The sequence below is a fragment of the Chanodichthys erythropterus genome, chromosome 17 (genome assembly GCF_024489055.1).
Source record: "Chanodichthys erythropterus isolate Z2021 chromosome 17, ASM2448905v1, whole genome shotgun sequence".
In the NCBI taxonomy this organism is placed as follows: Eukaryota; Metazoa; Chordata; class Actinopteri; order Cypriniformes; family Xenocyprididae; genus Chanodichthys; species Chanodichthys erythropterus.
The window spans coordinates 2,836,774-2,862,160 of NC_090237.1; the positions used below are offsets into that span (position 1 = coordinate 2,836,774).

Here is a 25,387-nt window from a genome sequence, read left to right on the forward strand (position 1 = left end):
GCTAAAGTCTTATTAGAATTAATTAAAAGACAGTGTGCTGTTTTCTTCAGTTTAACAGTTACCTTGAATGCAATTAAAGTGGCTTTGAATAAAAACATCTGCCAGATGTATTTATAAATTTATATTTCTGTATATCTCATATCAGACATACACACACACACAAAAAACAGCCATTTAATGTATTTTTAACTAGTAAAAACCTGTTTAAACCGGAAAAAAAGTGTTAAATTGAAAATATTGTCTTAATTAAAATCTAATAAGATTTCTGTGCGGGTTACGGGTATATATGTATATATGTAATTATGTATGTAATTAGCCTAATTTAAAAACATTTTATGTCCTCAGAAATGTAGCTTTCCCTTTCCTGCACGTGACGTCAGCGAGCCCCCCGTTACGTCACCGCCCACGACTACGCACCAGCGTCTCCCCTCGCGCCCCACGCAAAATAACGAGATGAATAACGGTCATTAGCTCGTCACGATGCTCACCGGGAGGATAAACGGTTATTGTCGCTCGGCGCGTGTCTGTTACCGTGTGAAGGATGTGTCGGATGTGCCGCTGTAGCGCGTGGAAGTCTTTTGTCTGCGGCGCCGGAGCGCGTGAACCCTTCATGATGATGAGGATGATGATGAAGGCGCCTCTGTGAACGGTCGGATCGCGGGACTGTGGCGGGATTTTGCGATGAGGATTGCGCGGCTGCTCCGGCAGAAAGGAGCGCACATGCTGCGGTGTCTGTGTGCGCAGAGAACCGAACCGAGCAGCACCGACACCGGTGAGACACTGCAGACACACACACACACACACACACACACACACACACACACACACACACACACACACACACACTAAATGGGAACATACAAATCTGTATTAAACTAATCAAGAATTTGAAAAAAGAACATTTTTTACTTTTATGAATTAATTTGATCTATTATTAGGCTGTAATTCATATTATTTTACCTTTGAGGACATCTTTGTCAGATTTAGCTAACTTCTGGTGTTTATTTTGTAAGTATAAATACATTAAAAATATACTTTACTACTAGTCTTGATTGTGTGTTTAGTATGGAAGGCCATTTCTGCCACATAAGAAAGAAAAACATGCTTTGGTAAATCTTAATTATGACATAAAAAGTCATAATTATGACATACTATGCGGCATAAAAAAATGAAATTATGAAATAAAGTTTAAAATGATTACATACGAAATTATGGGTTTTTTAACTTTTGCATTTCTATATTTTTTATGCTATAAATATGACTTAGTATGTCATAATTATTATGCCTTTTTATGTCAGATTTTTTAATTTAGTATGTCATAATTTGATGTCAATATGACAAAAAAGTCAGTTATGACTTTCTATCATAACTATGAATTTTATGTCATAATTGCAACTTTTTAAGTCAATTTTGGCTCAAGTCATAATAATGACATACTAAATCATATTTATGATAAGTTGTAATTGTGACACTTTCATCATATAGTTTAGTATGTCATAATTTAGATTTAGTATGTCATAATTTGACGTCATTATAACAAAAAGTATTCAATTATAAGATAATTTTTTTGTCAGAACTTGAAGTCATAATCTCGACTTTTCATCTCATAATTTTGATTTAGTATGTCATAATTATGACTTTCATCTCAAATATGATTTAGTATGTCATAATGTGATGTCATTATGATAAAAAAGTCCAAATTATGACTTTCTTCTATTAATTTTGTCATAATTTCAACTTTTCATTTCATAATTTTGACTTAGTATGTCATAATTTGATGTCAATATTATAAAAAAGTCAAAGTTATGACTTTCTATCATAACTATGAATTTTATGTCATAATTGCAACTTTTTAAGTCAATTTTGGCTGAAGTCATAATTATGACATACTAAATCATATTTATGATGAAAAGTTGTAATTGTGACACTTTCATCATATAGTTTAGTATGTCATAATTTGACGTCATTATAACAAAAAGTATTAAATTACAAGATAATTTTTTTGTCAGAACTTGAAGTCATAATCTCGACTTTTCATCTCATAATTTTGATTTAGTATGTCATAATTATGACTTTCATCTCAAATATGATTTAGTATGTCATAATGTGATGTCATTATGATAAAAAAGTCCAAATTATGACTTTCTTCTATTAATTTTGTCATAATTTCAACTTTTCATTTCATAATTTTGACTTAGTATGTCATAATGTGATGTCATTATGACAAAAAAAACGAAATTGAGATAAAAAGTAAAAATTATGACAGAAAGTTTGTCATTATTTCAACAGTTTAAGTCATAATTTCAACTTTTCATCTCATAATTTCCTCTTAATTATGACCAATTATGTCTATGACTAAGTAAATTATAATTTATCAAAGCATGATTTTTTCCCTGATGAGCCAGAAATGGTCTTCCATAGTTTATAGTCGTTGTGTCGCTGCTGTACACACTTTCTGTAGATCTTTGAGCAGTAATGTTATTCTTGTAGGGGTCTTGTTATGTCATGCACATGAACTTTACTGTTTTGTTGATGGTGGCTCATAATGCAAGAGAAGCCTGGAGATCCTCTGGATCCCATTTATATTATATATGTATGTAATTTGTTTTGGATAACCACTACTTCATACAAATATTTGTGTATTGTTTGTATAATTGGATTGATCTGTTCCCAATGTAGTTTTGATTAAAAACCATGAGATTAAAGAAACAAATACATTGATGAAACATTCACAATAAGAAATTAATTTTCCTTTAATGCTACCTTTAAGGATCAATTATTAATAATAATCATCTCTAAAACCTTTCGGATTGGATGCATACACTGTAAATTTGCCCTAACTTTCTCAAATAAAGTATTTTAAAAGTAAAATGAAGTGAAGTTTATCTCTGAATTCACGGTTCAGTTTCATTTAAAATGTACGCATAAACATGCTGCAAACACGTCTCAGTCACATGAAAAAGAAAAGGAAAGGGTTTCCCCGCTGTCCGTGGTGCTGAAACATGCGTTCAGTTCTCGTGAGCTTCGACAGCAGTGATGTCAGATATCTGACCGAGACCTGCTTCTTACTCAGAACAAACATGAATAAACTCAATCGAGCGCATGAGTGACAGATCAGGCTCAGCACCGCTGGATCCGGAAGTAGTTTTTCCATTCGTTTCTCACAGCGGGATTTCAAAAAAAAGTCTTCATTAAAGCTTTATAAGCCAATCAGCTACGAGGTGAATCACAAAACTACAAACTTTGTGCTTGTTTCGACTCTCTGATTGGTGGATCTTCTGTACAGCATCATGGGTAATGTAGTTTTTCACCATGAATTCCACTATTAAACATGATTATTTTAAAACTAAGTTGAAATAATGTGGAACAACGGCTTCAACAAAAGCAAATATCATCGATTATCAACTTTGTCTTTAAAGGTTTATAAGTTATTGTTAAAAATGAATTCAAAAAATGAATTTTTTAGAAAATGAAGGGAGTTTTTACTTTCGGACCCAACTGTTGTGCTCTACACTGAAAAAAATGATGTATGGTTTACTTTTTTCACTCAGAAATTGTTGATAAATTTCACAAATATTTACAAAGAAACTGATTGAATTAAACAAAATTTTGAAGTAGAAATACTGAAATAGTATGTTTTTGTTAAACATATTCCAATAATCTTTGTTTCATTTACAACTTCAAAAATACATTTTTTAAATTGTGGCTGTTCCAGCGAAACAACAGACTTCTCTCTGATAACACATCCAAAATCCAAACAAAAACCGTTACACTGAACCAAATCCCTGACCGACACTCAGGTGTACTTCACAAAACTGTCGCTACCTCCGTTTCATTGCAACTTTAAGTTTTTCCTATTGTGTTTGTATAATTTCTCCTCATCTAGTTCTGAATAGGGTTGCAAAGGGGCGGAAAATTTACAGAAACTTTCCATGGGAAGTTAAGCTGGGGAAATTTTGGAAACTAAAGAGGTGGTTGATTATAATTTCACTTTTTTAACTTTAGTTACTGTGTAATGTTGCTGTTTGATCATAAACAAAATCTGCAAAGTTACGACGCTCAAAGTTCAGTGCAAAGAGAGATATTTTCTTTTACAGAAATCACTGTTTAAGGACTACAATGAGCTTCTTCCCGAGTTAGTGACATCAGAAACCCTAAAAGTTACATAAATTCATGTTGGGCTGCTTTAGAGAAGAGGAAGAGTTGTTGTAGTAGAGTGTTGTTGACATGCCGTCATTTTACACCAAACGAGGGTCAATTCAACACAAAAGATGAACATGACGGCACATGCTAGTGGATGAGTTGAATCAACTCCACAGCAACTACATCAATTTATCCACTAACCATTCAGAAACGTCTAAAAGTTGTAACTTCTTCCTGAGTCTCTCCATCAGTGTCGACTCCGGTTTGAACAATGTAAGGCTGAACACCGTTACTGACAATCCTCATTTTGGCTGCGTGAGATTCTCCAGCTTTGTTGTTGTTGAGCTGTTAAAGCTCCGCCCTCTTCTGGAGCAGCAGCTCATTTGCATTTAAAGGGACACACACAAAAACGGCGTGTTTTTGCTCAAATTTGACAAGCTATAATAAATGATCTGTGGGGGATTTTGAGCTGAAACTTCACATTCTGGAGACACCAGAGACTGATATTACATCTTGTGAAAGGGGCATTTACTGGGAATTTATTGGAAATTTGGGTAATTTATACAAACCGTATCATATACAAACATAAATATAAACATTTTGTATGGTCAAAAGCAAACATTTGCTTAAAAATGTATTTTGATTTGTGAAAAAAGCATGAATGTTGAATAAAATAAACATATTTCCTGTGATCCCATAAAAAATGTCAAATGAAATAAGAAAGAAATGTTCTCTGTTCATGTGATTGAGGAAATTGAACTGAATTTGCATAAAATCTGGTTGTTTTAACCAAGATTATGCTGCAAGATTATGTTTTTCCAGCTACATTGAAGTTCCCTGTTATAGGCTAACCTACAATTTTGCAAATGTCCAGTTTATTTCCGTTAATCCCTATGGAAAGTTTCCAACTTTTGAATGTTTTGTCTGAGAGAGAGAGATGCATCGATGGAAATCGTCTGATAAAAATCAATTTATAAATTCACTCATTCCTTCATGAACAGAATTCTGGCTTTTAAACTGGTTGAATTGGATTAAAATCAGAATTGTTGGGCTCTATTGTTGTTCTTCCACAGGTGCATTGTGGGATCTCGCCAGTGTCTCTGAGCCTGATCACAGATTCCAGCGATGCATTTGGAAGCTGGCCCAGTTCTAAATCAATAACCAAACTACACAAACACACACACTATATCCAATTACCTTTATAAACAGAGCTGCTGTTTTACAGATCCCACACTTTCTGACTGAACTCACTCAAATCATTAAAGATAATTATTCATATCAGTACTATAGCTACTATAAAAGCATAAAATGATGTTGTAATATTGCTATCAGAGTGCCATGCACCATCAAGGAGGGATTTGAATGCTGATCTGCACGTCATCAAATAAACCGATGTGTGCTAAAGATCACAAATCACACACAATGTCATCAGAAAGAGTTGTGATTTTGAATGAACTGCATCATCACGAGACAAAATCCATGTCTTTGTTGCCATGGAAACCGTGTGACGGTTGTGTCGGGGTTAATTTTGCAACAATATTTGTACTTGTGCGAGCTCCATGTTTTTTAGTGTACTTGTTTAGGCGTTGACTAGAGACACATCGTCAGTAATGTTCTGGCAGAAATAATTCATGAATCCGGTTATTTATAGCAACCTGACCTTGATTTTTCTCGCAGTCATAGTTTAAGCGCTGTGAGGGCGATAGATGCTGTAGGGCGTTTTGGTTAATAGTTCTGTCATGTCACTCGTCATATCGGTACACACACTGCAGACGCGCTCAAACACACCTGCGTTATCCAATCACCTTTCCCATAGTGATGTGTTGCCATAGCTACAGTACTTTCCAACACTTTGCATTATAATGGCAACTATTCTCTCCTCAAAGTTGTGGTGTCACTGCAGGGGTGCCATTGCGTGAGCGTGACGTCAGCCGTGTGAAGTTACCATGGCGACCCCTGCTTCCAGGGTGCATTTTGAAATGTGCATGAGGAGTGCAGTGCTGCTGTTGTTATTCCAGCAGTGCATCTTCTGACATTAATCTGCACGATTATTGCATAGAGAAGAGTGTTGAATGCATTACTGTTCGAGTTGTGTTTAGGAAGTTTACATGGTCTCTGTTTAGCTTCTATATGGCTGTTGTTTAACATTTGCATATTTGTAAAAGGCAGTTAGCGCTCAACATTTAGGTATTTTTTTCTGTTTGCCCTGTCAAGTTTTTTACTTACTCACTAGCCCTACCACAAATATGATAAATAGCTTCTTTTTTTAGTGCATTAGAGCGAAATATGTATGTTTTGTCATTAAAAATTAAGTTTTCTTTATTGCAAAAATATATAATGACTGTTAGAGCTGCACAATTATGTGAAAAATTCGGTTTAAATGAATGATTCAATGACTCACTCATAAATACTTGTTTCATTACTGGATGAATCAGTGTTTTTAAATGAATTTCTTGAATTAATGATTCAATGACATGCGTTTTTAACAGTCACTTGTTGCCATCTACTGGTGTAACGATGTAATGAATACAATCTTTATTTGAAGTTACTACCAAGTTATTTTCACTACTGTAGACGTCAGTGTTTATATCTGCACTGTAAAAAATGACCATGATTTTAACAGTAAAAGACTGTAAAAATGCTGCGGTTAAAAACTGTCAATTGGTTTCCTAACTATATACAGTGAATAACTGTAATAGATCTAACGGTACATTTAATGTAATTTTACGGTAAAATACCGTTAAATTCACAGTTTTTGGAAATGAAAAATAACAATTCATAAAATTTACAGTGAAAAACCGTAAATTTACATTCCCACAATTCCCTGCTTGACACTAAACATTTGATATAATTTCGCTGAAATAACTCTGTTTGTTCTTAGTTTTTCTCATTTTTTTCTAATCAGTTATGTACATTAGGGTTTTATGTTACATCCAATGTTGTTAAATTAATGTTTATTTCATTTTTAAAATTTCATGCATGTTACCATGATGGTGTTCAGTGTGTGTGTGAATCACACTGTGTGCACCTTCTGTATGTTAGTGTTGTCCTCCTCAGCTTGTGGAAAAGCTGCTTGTGATGAACTTTGATTCATCATGTGACTCTCATCACTACTGTGTTTGGTGACTGTCAGTGTATTATAAAGGTACAAAACAGATATTAGTCCTTCATTAGGTTGGTAAATTAACATTATATCAGTTAATGAAATACATTATTTTACCGTAAATTAACAGATTTTTTTTTTTTACGTCGCTACTGTATTTTTTACGGTAAAGTTCTGGCAACCACAGCTGCCGTTTTTTTACCGTAAATTTTACTGGGATTTTTTTTTTACAGTGTGCACTATAAACTTTTATGCCAGTACTTGTGTGATAAATTGAATGATTGTAAGACAGAAATAATGATACTGTGTGGTTGTGAAGCTGTTTCTTATCTATACATGACAGTTGCTTTCTCTGGATCAACTGTGGCGCCAACGCATGAATGTTCGCTGTGATCGTACTTGTCAAAGTTTTAATAGACGGACAAGTTTTGGAGTCAGATTGTGTGGGTGTTTGAATTGGGATCACAATCTTTTACTGATTAAACGCACTGCTCTAATGACTGTTATAAATTGTACTTTTTGCTTAAAGAAAAAACGGCATGCGGTGTGAAAGTGTACTGGTTTGTTTTGAATTTTCAATCCATTCTAAATATCACAACACATATTTTTTTGCAAATTTAACAAATCCTCATCTTTGTCATGCATGCTAGATGAAGTTACCCTGTTGACTTTTTTTTTTGGTTACTATAAAAACAAAAACATTCTACAGACAATTTTCAGATAAAGCCACATATTTTAGGTTCAGTTGATTGTTTTAAGGTATAAAAGGCCTACACATATAGGACACAGACTGAGCTGCTGCTCTTCATAATCCAATTTGTCCTAAATATGAGACATGCTTTATATAAAGGGCTTCAAAATAACTTGTAAGATATAGTTAAAGGGATAGTTCACCCAAAAATAAAAAAAGAATCCCATGATTTACTCACCTTCAAGCCATCCTAGGTGTATATGACAATGTTCGTTCTAATGAACACAATTAGAGTTACATTAATATATCCTGGCTATAATGGGAGTGAATGGGGGGTGAGATTTTGTAGCCCAAAAAAGTGCATCCATCCATCATAAAAGTAATCCATGGGTTTTTGTAAGAAAAATATCCATATTTATAACTTTATAAACTAGAATCACTGGCTTCCGGTAATGGCTATACTCAAGTCTAGCTTTAGAGGAAGAGTGACCTCTGACCCGTCACATGACGTATAGGATGTAGGAGTAGCGTAAGCTTAGGTGAGAGTAGACGCCTCTTGTGGTTCAAACTAATAGGGCTGGGCAACAAACTCAAGCTCATTTCTCTTTAAAAGTTCTCGTTTTGTACTTCTAATCCGTGAACGGTGTTTTGTTTTGCGCTTCTGTGTTCGTCAATACCTCATGTGTCAGGTCAGAGGTCACTCTTCCGCATATGGAAGCCAGTGATTCTAGTTTATAAAGTTATAAATATGGATATTTTTCTTAAAAATACCCATTGCTTCGCTTCAGAAGGCCTTTATTAACCCTGTGGAGTCGTATGGATTATTTTTACGATGGATGGATGCGCTTTTTTGGGCTTCAAAATCTCGCCCCCCATTCACTCCCATTATAAAGCTAAGGTTAATAATCCTTAACTAAGGTTTAATCCTGGTTTAGGCTAAGCCCAGTCTGTGAAACCAGGCCTAAATGTGCCAAGTTCAAAATAACAGCATTCAATTGAAATAGAAATCTTTTGTAATATTATAAATTTCTTTACTGTCATTTTTGCTCAGTTAAATGCATTCTTGATTAATAAAAGTATTCATTTATTTTAGAAAAAAAACCTTGCTGAGAGTGAAGCACAGGATCAGGGTGTTTAGTAGGTAGTCAGATGCTGTTTTACTGCCACCTAGTGGAGATGATCCAGACACACTCTCTTTTTATTAAAAAAAAATAAAATAAAAATAAGACAGCATGATGATGTCATAAAGAATGGAATTCAAGATGATACACGTGCTGTGGAAGATCAAAGGCGCTGCATTATTCATGAAACACAAAGAATTCTTTGGTTGCTGTGGATACAAATAGTAACATGCCTCGCTCTAATCAAGGAGTTCCATCGCCTGTATTTATAGTCTCGGATCTGTTTGAGTGAATGTTCATGTTTGCATGGCGATTCTGTTGCTGTTGTTGTTGGATAGTGTAGGTTTTAAAGCTGCATGGTGATGTGAGAGAGGTACAGATGTGAGTGTAGGCAGAGAGGTTTGAAGATGCTCGAGTTTTCTGCTCATAAATGATGCAGGCTCTCAGAATAAACGATTGCATCACGCAAATACACACTCGCACACATGAAACATTCATCGCGCTCTCTGTAGTGTTTATTTGTGGAGCTGATGCTGTTGTTTAGCGGATGGTGATGGAGGCTGCGCTTCACGCTGATCACCACTAACAGGCAGCATAGAACCGGTAACCTAGTGAGCTGCCTAACTAGACTGCGCTTTTATAGAGTGCAAAGTCGTTTCCAAAAGAGTTTAATAATACTGCCCTTTGGCTCAATTCTAATGCAGCGTTATCAGTGTCATTTCCAGATTAGGCAGTACCAGAATGCAATGCGATTATGCAGTGAAGTTAATATTTGTGCAGCACTTTTCACAATATGCATTGATTCAAAGCAGGATTTACTTTTAATTAATATATTTAAAAAAAAATATATATATATTTTGAATAAGTTTTATGAATGCAGCAGCTTGTAAACATAATTTATCACTAAATCACTTCCTCATATAGAACCTTTTTAGCATAAAGAGTTCTTTAAAATGGAGTCAAGAACCCTAGAGTTCAATATAGAACCCCACTGAAGTAAAAACGCTGGGTTAAAAACAACCCAAGTTAAAAATGGACAAACCCGGTGATTGGGTTAAGTGTTTGCCCAACCTGCTGGGTAGTTTTATTTTACCCAACTATTGTTTAAAAATGGCCGTATTGCTCGCTTAAAATGAACCCAAAATAGGTTGGAAATTAACATTTATTAATAAGTTTAATGAATAATAATTAAACAACAAACATTTATTAAATTGCTTATTAATAAATGTTCACCTTTGATTATTATTGTTGCCTCTAGTAATTATGTGTCTGATTTTTAATTTTCAGCCTATTTTGGGTTCATTTTAAGCCTGTCATATAGTCATTTTTAAACAATATTTGGGATAAATAAAACTACCCAGCAGGTTGGGTCAAACATTTAACCCAAAACAACCCATTCGCTGGGTTTGTCCATTTTATCCCAACTTGGGTCATTTTAACCCAACATTTTTTTGAGTGAATAGTTACATTTTTCGACTTGTAAGTAAGTACTTATAATGCTGGGTTCATATCTGTCTCTAAAAAATGTTGGGTTAAAAACAACACAAGTTGGGTTAAATATGGACAAACACAACATTTGGGTTGTTTTGACCCAGCCATGACAGGCTTAAAATGAACCCAAAAAAAGGGGCTGGAATTTAAAATCAGACACATAATTACTAGAGGAAACAATAGGGAACATTTAATAATACGAATTTAATAAATGTTTATTATTTAATTATTATTCTTAAAATGAACACAACTTTTTGGGTTAATTTTAAGCAAGAAATACAGTCATTTTTTAACAGTACACTCTAAAAAATGCTGGGTTAAAAACAACTCAAGTTGGGTTAAAAATGGATAAACCCAGCGATTGGGTTGTTTTGACCCAGCTGTTGGGTTGAATCTTTAACCCAACCTACTGGGTAGTTTTATTTAACTCAACTGATGTTTAAAAATCACTTTGATCACTTAAAATGAACCCAAAATAGGTTGGAAAATAACATGTATTAATATGTTTAATTAATAATATTTAAATAATAAACATTTATTAAATTGCTTATTAATAAATTTTCATCTTTTGATTATTATTGTTGCCTCTAGTAATTCTGTGTCTGATTTTTAATTTCCAACATATTTTGCGCTCATTTTAAACCAGCCATATAGTCATTTTTAAACAATAGTTGAGTTAAATAAAACTACCCAGCACATTGGGCAAACATTTAACCCAACCGCTGGGTTTGTCCATATTTAACCCAACTTGGGTTGTTTTTAACCCAGCATTTTTTTAGAGTGTAGTTGAGTTAAATAAAACTACCCAGCAGGTGGGTCAAACATTTAACCCAACCACCGGGTTAAAACAACCCATTCGCTGGGTTTGTCAATTTTTAACCCAACTTGGATCATTTTTAACCCAGCATTTTTTTAGAGTGAATATTAAAATTTTTTGACTTGTAAGTACTTATAATGCCAGGTTCAGACTACACAATATTACCCCAATTTTTGGCAAGATCTGTTTGGCGTACACTCTAAAAAATGCTGAGTTAAAAACAACCCAAGTTGGGTTAAAAATGGACAAATCCAGCAAATGGGTTGTTTTGACGCAGCCGTGACAGGCTTAAAATGAACCCAAAATAGGTTGGAAATCAAGACACATAATAACTAGAGGCAACAATAATAATCAAACGGTGAACATTTATTTTTAAGCAATTTAATAAATGTTTATTATTTAATTATTATTCATTAAACATATTAATAAATGTTATTTTCCAACATATTTTGGGTTCATTTTAAGCAAGCAATATAGTCATTTTTAAACAATAGTTGAGTTAAATAAAACTACCCAAACATTTAACCCAACCGCTGGGTCAAAACAACCCAATCACCGGGTTTGTCCATTTTTAACCCAACTTGGGTTGTTTTTAACCCAGCATTTTTTAGAGTTCACGGTGTTGTGGTGATTCGTAAATGACAATGATCATCGGGACGCATCAGACAGAAATATTGTGTAGTCTGAACCCGGCAGAATTGATTCAATATCTCACAGCATTAGAGGACGGCATGTTTGAAATGCTGTATTTATATGTGAAGAGGTCAAGACATCGATCACAATGACAGCAGAAACTTCATAATTGTTGATGACCTGTGTGGGTGTGTGTGTGTTGGTATTGAGTTTTCAGATCAATTTCCAAACTGCTCCATCAGGGGTCATAATAATGACAGATTGCCATTGGTTCCCTCCTTCATCGACTGACCAATCAGAGCACAACTCCTACCAACCCAAAGACACTAAATACAGATTATAGAGTTTCAGTTTCCGTCTCTTTTCTTATTTTTCCAAATCTGATCTCTGATTTGAAACAGACACTCATTTTGGGATCATTGCTGAGGGCAGGTTACACTCCTCAGAACACACACACACACACACACACCTGCAGTGCTGAGATGGGGTTATACTACTCCTAGATCATTAGGGGTCATCTTCAAAACTCGTCTTTCAGCTCGGCCTTCCTCTTCCTCCTTATTCTCATCTTGTTCTTTACAGGTCACTGCGCTGCTTTTTTAGTAGTGACTCGACACAAATATCTGATATTTAATTGTAGATGCTCATTTTCACCTGTCTTGAGATGACTTTTTCCACCATCTGGCACTACATTAAAGGGAAAGCACTAGATTTAACTCTTTAAGAGCACTGCTTCTTGAACAGCACTATCCTGTAATGGAGGTCCAACCTTAATCATTAACTATTCATCTCAAAATGAGTAGTTATCCATATTTTATACTGTACATTATAATGTTGGGATGTCTAAATTCACTTTTGCAAATAATAAAAATTTAAATCTTACTGTAATCTAGTGGAAATAATAAACAATTGGAGTCTGTAAAAAAAATTACTTTTTGAAAAAGTCTTCTGATCATCAACATTTATTTGATCAAAAATACAGAAAAAAACAGTGAAATATTAAAGTTTAAAAATATCTGTTTTCTATGTGAATATATAGTAAAATGTAATTTATTTCTGTGATCAAAGCTGAATTTGCAGCATCATTACTCCAGTCTTCAGTGTCACATGATCCTTTAGAAATCATTCTGATATGATGATTTGATGCTCAAGAAACATTTCTGATTATTATCAATGTTGAAAGCAGTTGTGCTGCTTCATATTTGTAAACTGTGAAACATTTTATTTTTTTTATCATAAGACATTTCATTAAAAAATATTAAAAACATTTTAAATAAAAATGTGTGCTTGTATGATGCATAGATGCATAAGGCAAGTACCATGCATGGATGCTTTACTTGTGGGGACCTTGTGTGTGTGTGTGTGTGTGTGTGTGTGTGTGTGTGTGTGTGTGTGTGTGTGTGTGTGTGTGTGTGTGTGTGTGTGTGTGTGTGTGTGTGTGTGTGTGTGTGTGTGTGTGTGTGAGTGTGTATGTGAGTGTGCACAAGTACTACTGGCCTACTCAGCGGAGACTATAGATAGACATCCTCTCTTTCTCTCTCTCTCTCTCTCAGTGATAAAATAATCAGTGTTGTGTGATGAAGGTTGAATGATGTATCTGGGTCACAGTGATTGGCCTCTTTACTGGAGACTTCAGAAGCGATCTCTCAGCACCTGACAGCTCTGCGTATTCGATAAGGTATTGGTACCTGAGTCAGCAGCAGTGGCAGCTGCTCTATCACCGCCATCCGTCAGAGATCAGAGCCTCGGGCGTCCGTCGCTACACCTACTCGCGCAAATTAACGCTGTTCATCATAAAAAGCAATCACATGAGGCCAAACCATCCATAAATGTAATTATCAAGCTGCATTTGAAATGCCCTAATTAAACTTTGTCCTAATGATACTGACTCATGAATGTTGTTCGTTTACAATGTTCTGCATTGTAATGATTTATTTGCAACATCTCACGAGCGGTGTGAAATGACTTTTTTTGCGTTGAATCTGCTCAGTTTTTTGTCTTAAATTTGGGCCGAGACACATTAGCCAAGCCTGTGAGGGCTTGATTTTGTCTGTGGGGAATTGATTGGATGGTTGTGGTTTGCTATTGGTGGATCTCATGTGAGTGACAGGTTGCCCCGCCCTCATCATCAGAGAACAGAAGAGATGTTGCTGCAAGAGGGAGGGGAGGTTATTTTGACAGGCTATAGAGCCGTTTACACAACACCATTTTCAACTAAAAACTGAAAACTTTTCATGTGTTTTGGCCATTCATTTACATAGCTACTGCGTTTTGTGGGCCTGTAAATGCAAATTTTTGAAAACGGGTTTCAAAGTGAAAATTTTTGAAAACAATACCGTTATCATCTCGGTGTAAACTACAAAAATGCATAATTGTGAAAACGTTAACGTCATGAGCATGCGTATAATGTTTTCATTCTATTGGTGTATAGTGTTTCTTGACAAAGTGCCATCGCCATCTACTGGCATGGTAGCAGAATATAGCGTTTTTAGTCACTTTCGTGGAACTGTGTGAACAGGAATCGTTTTGACAATGTTGTCGTCTGTACACAAAAAACACGAAGGAATTTTTTTCCTGTTTTTTTGTACATCGTTGTCGTGTAAACGTACCCTTAATTCAAGAGGCGATTTGCACGACACCGTTTTCAAATAAAAACGGAACTTTTTATTCATTTTGGCTGTTCATTAACATAGCTACTGAGTTTTGGGGCCTGAAAACGCAAATTTTTGAAAAAACAATACCATTACTGTCTTGGTGTAAACTACAAAAACGTGTATTTGTGAACACAGTAACATCATATGTAGTGTTTCTTTACAAAGTGACATCGCCATCTACTGGCCTGGCAGCAGAATACAGTGTTTTAGTCGCTTTCGCAGAAATGTGTGAACGGAAATCAAATAAAAACTGAAAATTTTTTATGTGTTTTGGCCGTTAATTTATGCGACAACAACATTTTAAGGGCCTGTATACGCACATTTTTGAAAATGGGTTTCAAAATGCGAGTTTTTGAAAACGATATCATTATTGTCAGTGTAAACTACAAAAACGCATATTTGTGAAAATGGTAACGTCATGCGCATTACTTGTTCAGTCTATACGTGCATAGTGTTTCTTTACAAAGTGACTTCGCCATCTAATGGCATGGCAGCAGAATACAGCATTTTTAGTCGTTTTCACAGAATTGTTTTGACAACATTGTCGTCTGTACAAAACGCAAAAGAAAAATGCATCTGTTTTTTAGTACATCATTGCAGTGTAAACATACCCTTTAGTCAAAAGGCCATTTGCATGACACCGTTTTCAACTAAAAACAGAAGACTTTTTATATGTTTTGGCTGTTCATTTACACAACTACTGTGTTTTGGGGGTCTGTAAATGTAGATTTTTGAAAACAGGTTTCAAAGTGTATGTTTTTGAAAACGATACCGTTATCATCCCGGTGTAAACTACAAAAACGCATATTTGTGAAAACGGTAACGTCATGCACGTGCAGGGGTGTAAATTTCATCTGACAGATGGGGGGGGGGGGCAATAAACATAAAATTTCTCAAATAATACTACCAAAATTTTACTTATGTGGATATATGTAGCATTACACAAAAGAAAACCTTACTACTATTATTAGTGTAGCATGGAGACTGTGCCATTATGCTCAATGTTTCTCTTTGGTTAAATGAAAAAACTGACTAAATTGACCAAAATATTCTTCTTCAAAACCATTTATTTATTCCAATATTTAAGTTGTTTACAACCAAGTCACCAAAATACGATGAATACACATTGAGCAAAACCCAACACACAACAGTAAATATATTGGCCCTATTACAGTTAACACATATGCTTATCACAATGTTAGTTGTAGTTGGTGTGGGTGACTTAGTATCCAACAAGCTATCGCAAACAAGCTAGGTAACATTATAATCGCTAACATAGCGGACTCACGGAAAAAATACATCAGTTATCTTTATAAAGTGCCATTGCCATCTACTGGCATCGCAGCAGAATATAGCATTTTTAGTCGCTTTCATGGAACTATGTGAACGGGAATTGTTTTGACAATGTTGTCATCTGTACACGAAAAACGCAAAAAACTTTTTCCATTTTTTGTACATCATTGTTGTGTAAACGTACCCTTAGTCATGGGGCCATTTACATGATACCATTTTCAAATAAAAATGGAAAACTTTTTATGTTATTTGGCTGGTCATTTACACGACAAAAGCGTTTTAAGGGCCTGTAAATGCAAATATTTGAAAACGGGTTTCAAAGTGTGAGTTTTTGAAAACTATACCGGTGTAAACTACAAAAAAAAAAGTATTTGTGAAACAGTAATGTCATGCGCATTACGTGTTCAGTCTATAGGTGCATAGTGTTTCGCCATGACATCAAGTGGCATCGCCATCTACTGGCATGGCAGCAGAATACAGTGCTTTAGTCGTTTTCGCGTGAATGGGAATCGTTTTGACAACGTTGTCGTCTGTACGCGAAAAACACGAATGAATTTTTTAAACATTTTTTGTACATTGTTGTCATTTAAACGTATGTTTAGTCATAGGGGCCATTTACACAACACTGTTTTCAACTAAAAACAAAAGTTTTTTTGCTTTTTGCCCTTTCATTTGCAAGACTACTGCGTTTTGGAAGCCTGTAAACGCAATTTTTTGAAAACAATGATGTCATGCGCACGTGTTCAATCTATAGGCGCAAAGTGTTTCTTTACAAAGTGACATCGCCATCTACTGGCCAGGCAGCAGAATACAGCGTTTTTAGACGCTTTTGTGTAAATTTGTGAATGGGAATGGGTCTTTTTAACGGATACGCGTGAATGGGGATTGTTTTGACAACATTGTCATCAGATTTTTTTTTTTTTACGTTTTTTGCACATTGTTTTCATGTAAATGTATCTTTAGTCATAGGGGCCGTTTACACAACACTTTTCAACTAAAAACAGAAAAAGTTTTTTTTGCTTTTTGGCCTTTCATTTGCACGACTACTGTGCTTTGGAGGCCTGTAAACGCATATTTATGAAAATTATGTCATGCGCATGTGTTCAATCTATAGGTATATAGTGTTTCAAAGTGACATCGCCATCTACTGGCCTGGCAGCAGAATACAGCGTTTTTAGTCTTTTTCACGGATCCGCGTGAATGGGGAATACAGAATACAGCAGAATACAGTGTTTTTAGTCACTTTCGTGGAACTATGTGAACTGGAATTGTTTTGACAATGTTGTCCTCTGAACATGAAAAATGCGAAGGAAACTTTTTCCATTTTTTTGTACATCATTGTCGTGTAAACGTACCCTTAGTCATAGGGGCAATTTATATGATAACATTTTCAAATAAAACTGGAAAACTTTTTATGTGTTTTGGCCGTTCATTTACACGATAAAAGTGTTTTAAGGGCCTGTAAACGCAGATATTTTAAAACGGGTTTCAAAGTGTGAGTTTTTGAAAACTATACCGGTGTAAACTACAAAAATGTTATAGGTGCATAATATTTCTTTACAAAGTGACATCGCCATCTACTGGCATGGCAGCAGAATACAGCGTTTTTAGTCGCTTTCGCATAAATGGGTGAATGGAAATCCTTGTGACAATGTTGTAGTCTGTACACAAAAAACACGAAGGAAATTTTTTTCAACTAAAAACAGAAAACGTTTTTTTTGCTTTTTGCCATTTTATTTGCACGACTACTTCGTTTTGGAGGCCTGTAAATGCAAATTTTCGAAAATGATGTCATGCGCACGTGTTCAATCTATAGGTGCATAGTGTTTCCTTACAAAGTGACATCGCCATCTACTGGCCTGGCAGCAGAATACAGCATTTTTAGTCGTTTTCGCGTGAACGGGATCGTTTTGTCATCTGTACGCGAAAAATGCAAAGGAGAATCTTTTCCATTTTTAGTACATTTTTGTCATGTAAACGCACTCTAAAGATTACGAGGCACATGAATTTAAAAAAAAAATAATAATGATGGTCACTGATAAATCATTTATAAGAAGTACTGCAGTATTCCATACAAATAAGAACCATCCATTTTGATTTTGGGTGACTTTAAAACCCAAGTTTTGTTTCTGCGAGTTATGCTCCCCGTGCTACTGTGTCATTTTTCGGGAAAGCTGTTGCTGTGACCTCCTCCCCCCTCTGTTCTCAGCCTCTCTCCTTCTCTTTTTCCTTCTATCCGACCACACACACACACACACACACACACACACACACACACACTCTACTCCCCCTCCCGTGTCTCTCTTTCCCTCAGCATCATTCTGAGCTTCATCTATTCGACTGGAATCACACAAAATGCATTCTCGCGTTCTCGGTTAAAAACCACAGTATTGGATTTGCTTTGAGGCTTTTCCCTGCACTGGATCCCAGATGCCAGTAACGGACTATGGACAGAAATGGGATGAGGGCTGCAACATGTTGAGGACAAACCGGACCTCACGGATGGGTCACTGATGAGAAGTTAACGTCGACGGTGATTTCAGCTGCACATTTTGGACAGAAGCTCTACATATCATGAATAACTGACGGTCCCGTTAGGACTCTAAATTTTGGACGGTCTCTGTGTTGTTATGTGGTCTGATTGTGCGGTTATGTAACTCTAAGTGCTTTCCGTGGTAAGTAACCGAGTCTATCGGTATCGCTCATGCTCCGGTGCATGCCTGCACGAGAGAAGCGCGCGCGCTCGCTCCCTCGCGCCGGTGGTCTGCACCGTGAATCTGCACCAAATCTGCACAATCGTCCCCACATCGACCCTCCGTCTCCCGTGAGATGGCCGCGGCGATCGCCAGCTCGCTCATCCGACAGAAACGGCAGGCGCGCGAGTCAAACAGCGACCGTGCGGCGACCGGTAAGCGCCGCTCCAGCCCCGCCAAAGAGCCCTCCGGACGAGGCTCCCTGTGCGACCGGCACCTGTTCGGACTCTTCGGTAAAGTCCGATTCTGCAGCGGGAAAAAACGACCCGTGCGCAGGAAACCAGGTCAGTTCATTCACACCTCACGCACACACACACACACACACACACACCTGTGCGCGCAGAGCTCCAGATAAACACGCGCCCCCGCGCTCCTCGCGTGACGATCACCTGTGCGCGCGGACAACAGTGCTCGAGAGTTTGATGTACATGTCGCTGTTTATGCTGCAAATTATGTAACTGCAAGTTGGACTGCGTGATTGTTTTATTGATAACTTTGCATTTATAATAGTTTATGCACTCTACATACAAATAAAATAGATAAACTTTTCATTTCAGTAATGATAATTTAATAATGCAATAATGTTTGATGTTATTAGTGAATGTCATTATAAAGTTTGACCCTGCAGCATGTTACTGTATTCAGTTTACAGGTGTGATTTTGTGTCTTAAATTAAAAATGCATATTAAAGTTGGCAAATCCTAGTTTATGTCTGTGTCATGTTTCACTACTTTTTGCTTCTCTCTCCGTTCACACTGCTTGACTGAGCTCTTCTAAGATGAGAAATATTGTGTCTGTAATTCAAATGTCAGAGGTCTTTTTATAGTGTTTGGCCTTTTTTATACTGAATAAGTGCTTGAATACATGCTGGGGAGTGAGACGGTGTCACAGATGTCAGAGCAGAAGGGGAGCTGGTTTACTAACATAATTAGCAAGGTACTAAAACAATTAACACTTTTTTAATTGGTTAGCAGCACTTGCCGTTTCGGCTCCTTTTTTAATTCATGCATTTGCAAGAGGACTAAGCATTGATCTGATTGCAGTTCAGCATTGTTTATAATACATTGTTTAAAGGCACAGGCTTTTCTGTTGTATATGTGAAACTAAGGTGAGGAAATAGGTCCTATTAAAAACAGTTCTTCATAAGCGGATCAGAAGAACTTGTAATCAAGTCAGGAACTCTTTAAAATGCCTCTATAAACTGTTGAGGATGTTTATTGGATTGTGTGTGTTTCAGTGCCTCATAGTGTGACCAGGCCTTGCAGTAGTGTGTGTTGTGACGTGTGTGTTATGTGTGTGTGTGTGTTTCAGAGCCTCAGTTGAAGGGGATAGTGACCAGGCTCTTCAGCGAGCAGGGCTTCTACTTACAGATGCAGCCGGACGGAACCGTCAGCGGGAGCAAAGATGAAAACAGCGACTACAGTGAGTCCCAGTGTCCTCTGTGTCAGAAACTGATATACTCAGATGGTTCAGAGCAACAGATGAAAGACAGAAATCTTAATGTCCCCATGAAATCAAAATGGAAGTTTTTTGCTTTTAGTATGAATATGTTAGCCTTACTCTTATCTATAACTATTGTGCTCCGAAACAATGACAAAATTCACATTTAGAAGATATGAGCGTTCAAAACTTACAGTCTGCTCTCTAGAATCGGAAGTGTCCCGCCCCCTACACTATAAAAGGGCGCTGAAGCTGCATCTGAAGTCATTTGTTTACACATTTACTATTTTCTACATGGTGAATGACACATAGTGCACTATATAGGGAACGATTCAAACAGTAAATATGCTTTCCACTGGGGCAAATGAAGTCTGGTTCCACGTTAGTGTCACGCGAGCGCGCACAGTCTGCTCCGGTTCAGAGACACGAGAGCACAGAGCGGATTATATCTGTGAGTCGGTGCAGACCACAAAACATATCGTACCCATTTGAATTCTGCACAGAATACTATATCTTAAAGCGATATGGAGGAGAAACGGTTATAGACTCGGCATTAAACAGCACTGAGTAGAAGAGATAACACCGGTGCAATGCAGCAACATAAATTACACACTTTCCAAACTATACAGCCTCAGCTTGACTATGATCACTGTTTTACTTTGGGAACACTTTCATATTAGATCTAAAAGGGGAATCTATTAGACTGTGGCTATTATAAACTGTCAAATGAGGCTTTACCAAGTTCAATGGCTCTGGACGAGATGTGATATAAACGAAACGCTATTGGCTATTTTAAAAAAGGGGAGGAGATGCTCGATATGTCCTGATATCTTCCTGATTCAGTGTAAGTTATGTCAACACATTGAATTATGCTGTGCGTTTCAAGGCACTTCAGTGGGACTTTAACTATTGCATGGGTTAAAATATATATATATATATATATACAAAAAGTCCATAAAAATTGAGCACAATGTACTGTATAAATATGAAGGAATTTTCCATATTGGTTTTTTCACAGGTGTTTTATTTGAATTATGCACTGCATAATGTTGTGTTTTAGGGCTAATGGAAATTTCCATAAAATTGCTGGATGATGTTCCGGCAGAAAATAGTGTATACACTGTATATACACACTCACACTTTACAGTGCATATATACACACTCACCTGCCACTTTATTAGGTACACCTGTTTAACTGCTCGTTAACACAAATATCTATTCAACCAATCACATGGCAGCAACTAGACGTGGTCAAGACGATCCGCTGAAGTTCAGAGTGGAGTGCGTTTCCTAAAAGCATCGTTAGCCAACTAATATTGCAAGTTCCGTTGTTACTAACATAGTTCAACGATTTGGTGGTTCACGAAACCATAGTTCAAACGAACATTCGCAAACCTCATCGTAAACTTGCGTGGATGGAACGACAGCTCTCGAGCTGTGATTAGAAGCATAGTTTCTTATTTTTATGACATGAGGACTTAATAAATCGTTATCTTGAGCAAAATAAGCAAGCTGACATTAAAGGGATAGTTCACCCAAAAATGAAAATGTGATGTTTATCTGCTTACCCCCAGTGCATCCAAGATGTAGGTGACTTTGTTTCTTCAGTAGAACACAAATGATGATTTTTAACTCCAACCGTTGCCGTCTGTCAGTTGTATAATGCGTGTGAATGGGAACACAATCTATAAGAGTCAAAAAACATGCATAGACAAATCCAAATTAAACCCTGCGGCTCGTGACGACACATTGATATCCTAAGACACGAAACTATCGGTTTGTGCGAGAAACCAAACAGTATTTATATCATTTTTTACCTCTAAAACACCACTATGTCCAACTGCGCTCAGCACTCAGTTATATATACTTCAATGAGTGAGAGACATCACTGCCATTGTCAGAGCGCGTTCAGACCTCACTAACCGAGTGCTGAACGCAGTTGGACATTGTGGTGTTTTAGAAGTAAAAAATGATATAAATACTGTTCGGTTTCTCGCACAAACTGATCGTTTCGTGTCTTAGGACATCAATGTGTCCTCATGAGCCACAGGGTTTAATTTGGATTTGTCTATGCATGTTTTTTGACTCTTATAGATTGTGTTCCCATTGACACGCATTATACAACTGACAGACGGCAATGGTTGGAGTTAAAAATCATCATTTGTGTTCTACTGAAAAAATAAAGTCACATACATCTTGGATGACCTGGGGGTAAGCAGATAAACATAAAATTTTCATTTTTGGGTGAACTATCCCTTTAAGTACAATGTATATCTTTTATTTTGAATATATACAAAATCATTTACATATTTTAGTTTGTCAAGAGATTTTAAGCAGCGTTTTTGAAGAGCGTGCATGTGTGTACGTGCTCTGGTACTTGAGAACATGATTGAATCTGGAAATAAAGCAAAATAACTGATTATTAGTCCTCAGATGCAATGTCCATAATTTATAGCAAAAAAATCTAGCATTAATTCAATTTCATATGTATTCATTTAAAGAAGTTATTACTGATTTGTTCAACGATGCATCATACTATGGTAGTGAAGCAGAATGTTACGTTGTTGTACAGGAAACACAACCCAGAGCATCACAATGGAGAAGAAAGGTGATTTAAGTGACTTTGAACGTGGCATGTTTGTTGATGGTCTGAGTATTTCAGAAACTGCTGATCTACTGGGATTTTCACACACAACCTTCCCCAGGGTTTACAGAGAATGGTCCGACAAAGAGAAAATATCCAGTGAGCATCAGTTCTGTGGGAGAAAGTGCTTTGTTAATGCCAGAGGTCATCAGACTGGTTCAGCTGATAGAAAGGCAACAGTAACTCAAACAAGCACTCATTACAACCGAGGTCTGCAGAAGAGCGTCTTGAACACACAACAGACAAGCTACAGCAGCAGAAGACACACCAAACTGAAGAATAGCAAACTGAGGCGACAATTCTCAAGAAAAACTTGACAATAGAAGAGTGGAAAAATGTTGTCTGGTCTGATGAGTCTCAATTTCTGCTGCAACATTCAGATGTTAGAGTCAGAATTTGGTGTAAACATCATGAAAGCATGGATCAATCCAGCTTTGTATCAACAGTTCAGGCTGCTGGTGGTGTAATTTTGTGAGGGAGATTTTTTCTTGGCACACTCTGGGCCTTTCAGTACCAATTGAAGATTGTTTAAATGTCACAGCCTTCCTGAGTATTGTTGCAGACCATGTCCATCCCTTTATGACCACAGTGGACCATCTTCTGATGGATACTTCCAGCAGGATAACGGACATGTCATAAAGCTCAAATCATGTCAAACTGGTTTCTTGAACATGATGATGAGTTCACTATACTCAATTGTCCTCCACAGTCACCAGATCTCAATCCAGTAGAGCAACTTTGGGATGTGGAGGAACAGGAGATTCACATCATGGATCTGTAGCCGACAAATCTGTCTGATGATATCATGACAATACGGAGCAAAATCTCTGAATAATGTTTCCAGCACCTTGTTGAATCTATGACGCAAAGAATTAAGGCAGTTCTGAAGGCAAAAGGAGGTCCGACCCGATATTAGCAAGGTGTACCTAATAAAGTGGCTGGTGAGTGTGTGTGTATATAGATATATAAATATATGTGAGCAATATTACACTTGTAGCCGTACGATATGCTGTATATCAGCACAGATGTGATTCGGCCGTAAGTAATCACAGCATGCTGATATACAGCCATATCGCCCGGCTACTCATGTGATATTGTGATTATACAACAGTTCGATGGCACGACAAGTGTGTAAATAAATAAGAAATAACAATGAAGTGTCTTTAAAACCCTCTTTTGTGCAGAACTACTTCCTTCCGCCACAAATTCAAATCTCAAGTTGACAGTTTGACCAAGCCTAAAACGTCACTTTAGAACAAGTAACAAAGGAACGTTGAGTCGCTTCATTGAAGCTTATTGTATTTTGTACAGTATTACACCGTGTCCTAACCAGAGGTGATGCGAAAAAATTCCTGCGATGAGCAATTTGACTGTCCACACTAGACGTGACGCAGCAATGAGAAGTGATAAAATCAATCAAAAACCACAGCCAATCAGAAGAGAGTGTGGGCGGGCTCTCTCTGCAAAAGCACAGCAGACACAGTGAAATGGGCAAGTACATAGTAAAATTCATAAATATTACACCATTTAAACATTATTTAAAGTATATTCGGAGTGACTGAACCAATCTTTGTCATAGAATACACTTGTTCACATTGAGTTGACAGTTTGAACATTCTTGTGTCCATTTATTTATTTTAAATATCTGAGCTGAATTAGCCAGTGTTGTTTTCATTACAGCTAAAAAGCCGGGAACACAAAATGATATTCAAACTCACATTAGAAGCTTTTAACATTAAATAAAGCACATAAATTCTACCTAATATTATTGTTGCCATACTTTTTGTTGCTGTTTAGGACAAAAACTCTGATTTACATGGAAAAGATACCTTTTATTTCGTAACGCGGCGTCGCATCTGGTAAGGACACTGTGTTAGAGAGAGAGAGAAAGAGAGAGAGAGCATTACCTGTGTCTGATATAACATTCATTCTTCAGGTCGATGTCCATAATATTATATCCATTATAGAAAATTCATTTGAATGTCTGCTGAGGAAAGCGATCTTTGTATATGTCCTTTTTACAGTTGTGACTGCTCTTGTGACTGACTAATTCACTTGTAAAGTTGGCCGCCATCTAATGGCGTATTAATGTAACTTTCACTCAATTCATATTAAGCACTAACGGACCCTTTCTCAATACCAAATACAACATATTATTTATATAAAATAATTTAAATATTGTTGTTCAATAAATATTAACAACAATAATCATTATAAAGGGCAACAGAAAATAAACACAGGTGTACGATTCAATCAGACATACACAGTTAAATCAACTCTGCTCAGAATACATATGGTCCCTCTCTAAATAGTGTTAAAGTAATACTTAACCAGAGTTAAAGTTAATGAGATGATTAAGCAATTAATTAAGTGATGATTGTGCATTAGTGATGAACACCTGCTGTTAACAAGCAGAATCACTGAAGAAAATAGAAACAAGAACTGTAACTGACTTAAGCCACAGTCTAAGATGAAATCAACTGAAGATATAATACATTATATATCTCAAGATCTCAGTAGAGGATGATTATCTTTTCTTCAGTGATTCTCAGTAAGATTTCCTTCAGTGGAAATACTCCAAGCGCAGCTCTGGACTACAATGAC

At 36.5% G+C, this 25,387-nt stretch overlaps 1 protein-coding gene across 5 annotated transcripts in view; it reads left to right on the plus strand.

The window, feature by feature from the left end:
- fgf12b (fibroblast growth factor 12b) overlaps positions 1-25,387 on the plus strand; it is a 65,695-nt gene that overhangs the window by 20,861 nt on the left and 19,447 nt on the right. For 3 of the 5 annotated variants that reach the window (XM_067365541.1, XM_067365539.1, XM_067365542.1), the window contains one exon: positions 20,011-20,121. In XM_067365541.1, the coding sequence (XP_067221642.1) occupies positions 20,011-20,121 (111 nt within the window). Of the gene's footprint in view, positions 1-291; positions 773-18,775; positions 18,984-20,010; positions 20,122-25,387 lie in introns of those variants that run through there. The other 2 variants (XM_067365540.1, XM_067365538.1) reach the window with 2 other exon arrangements.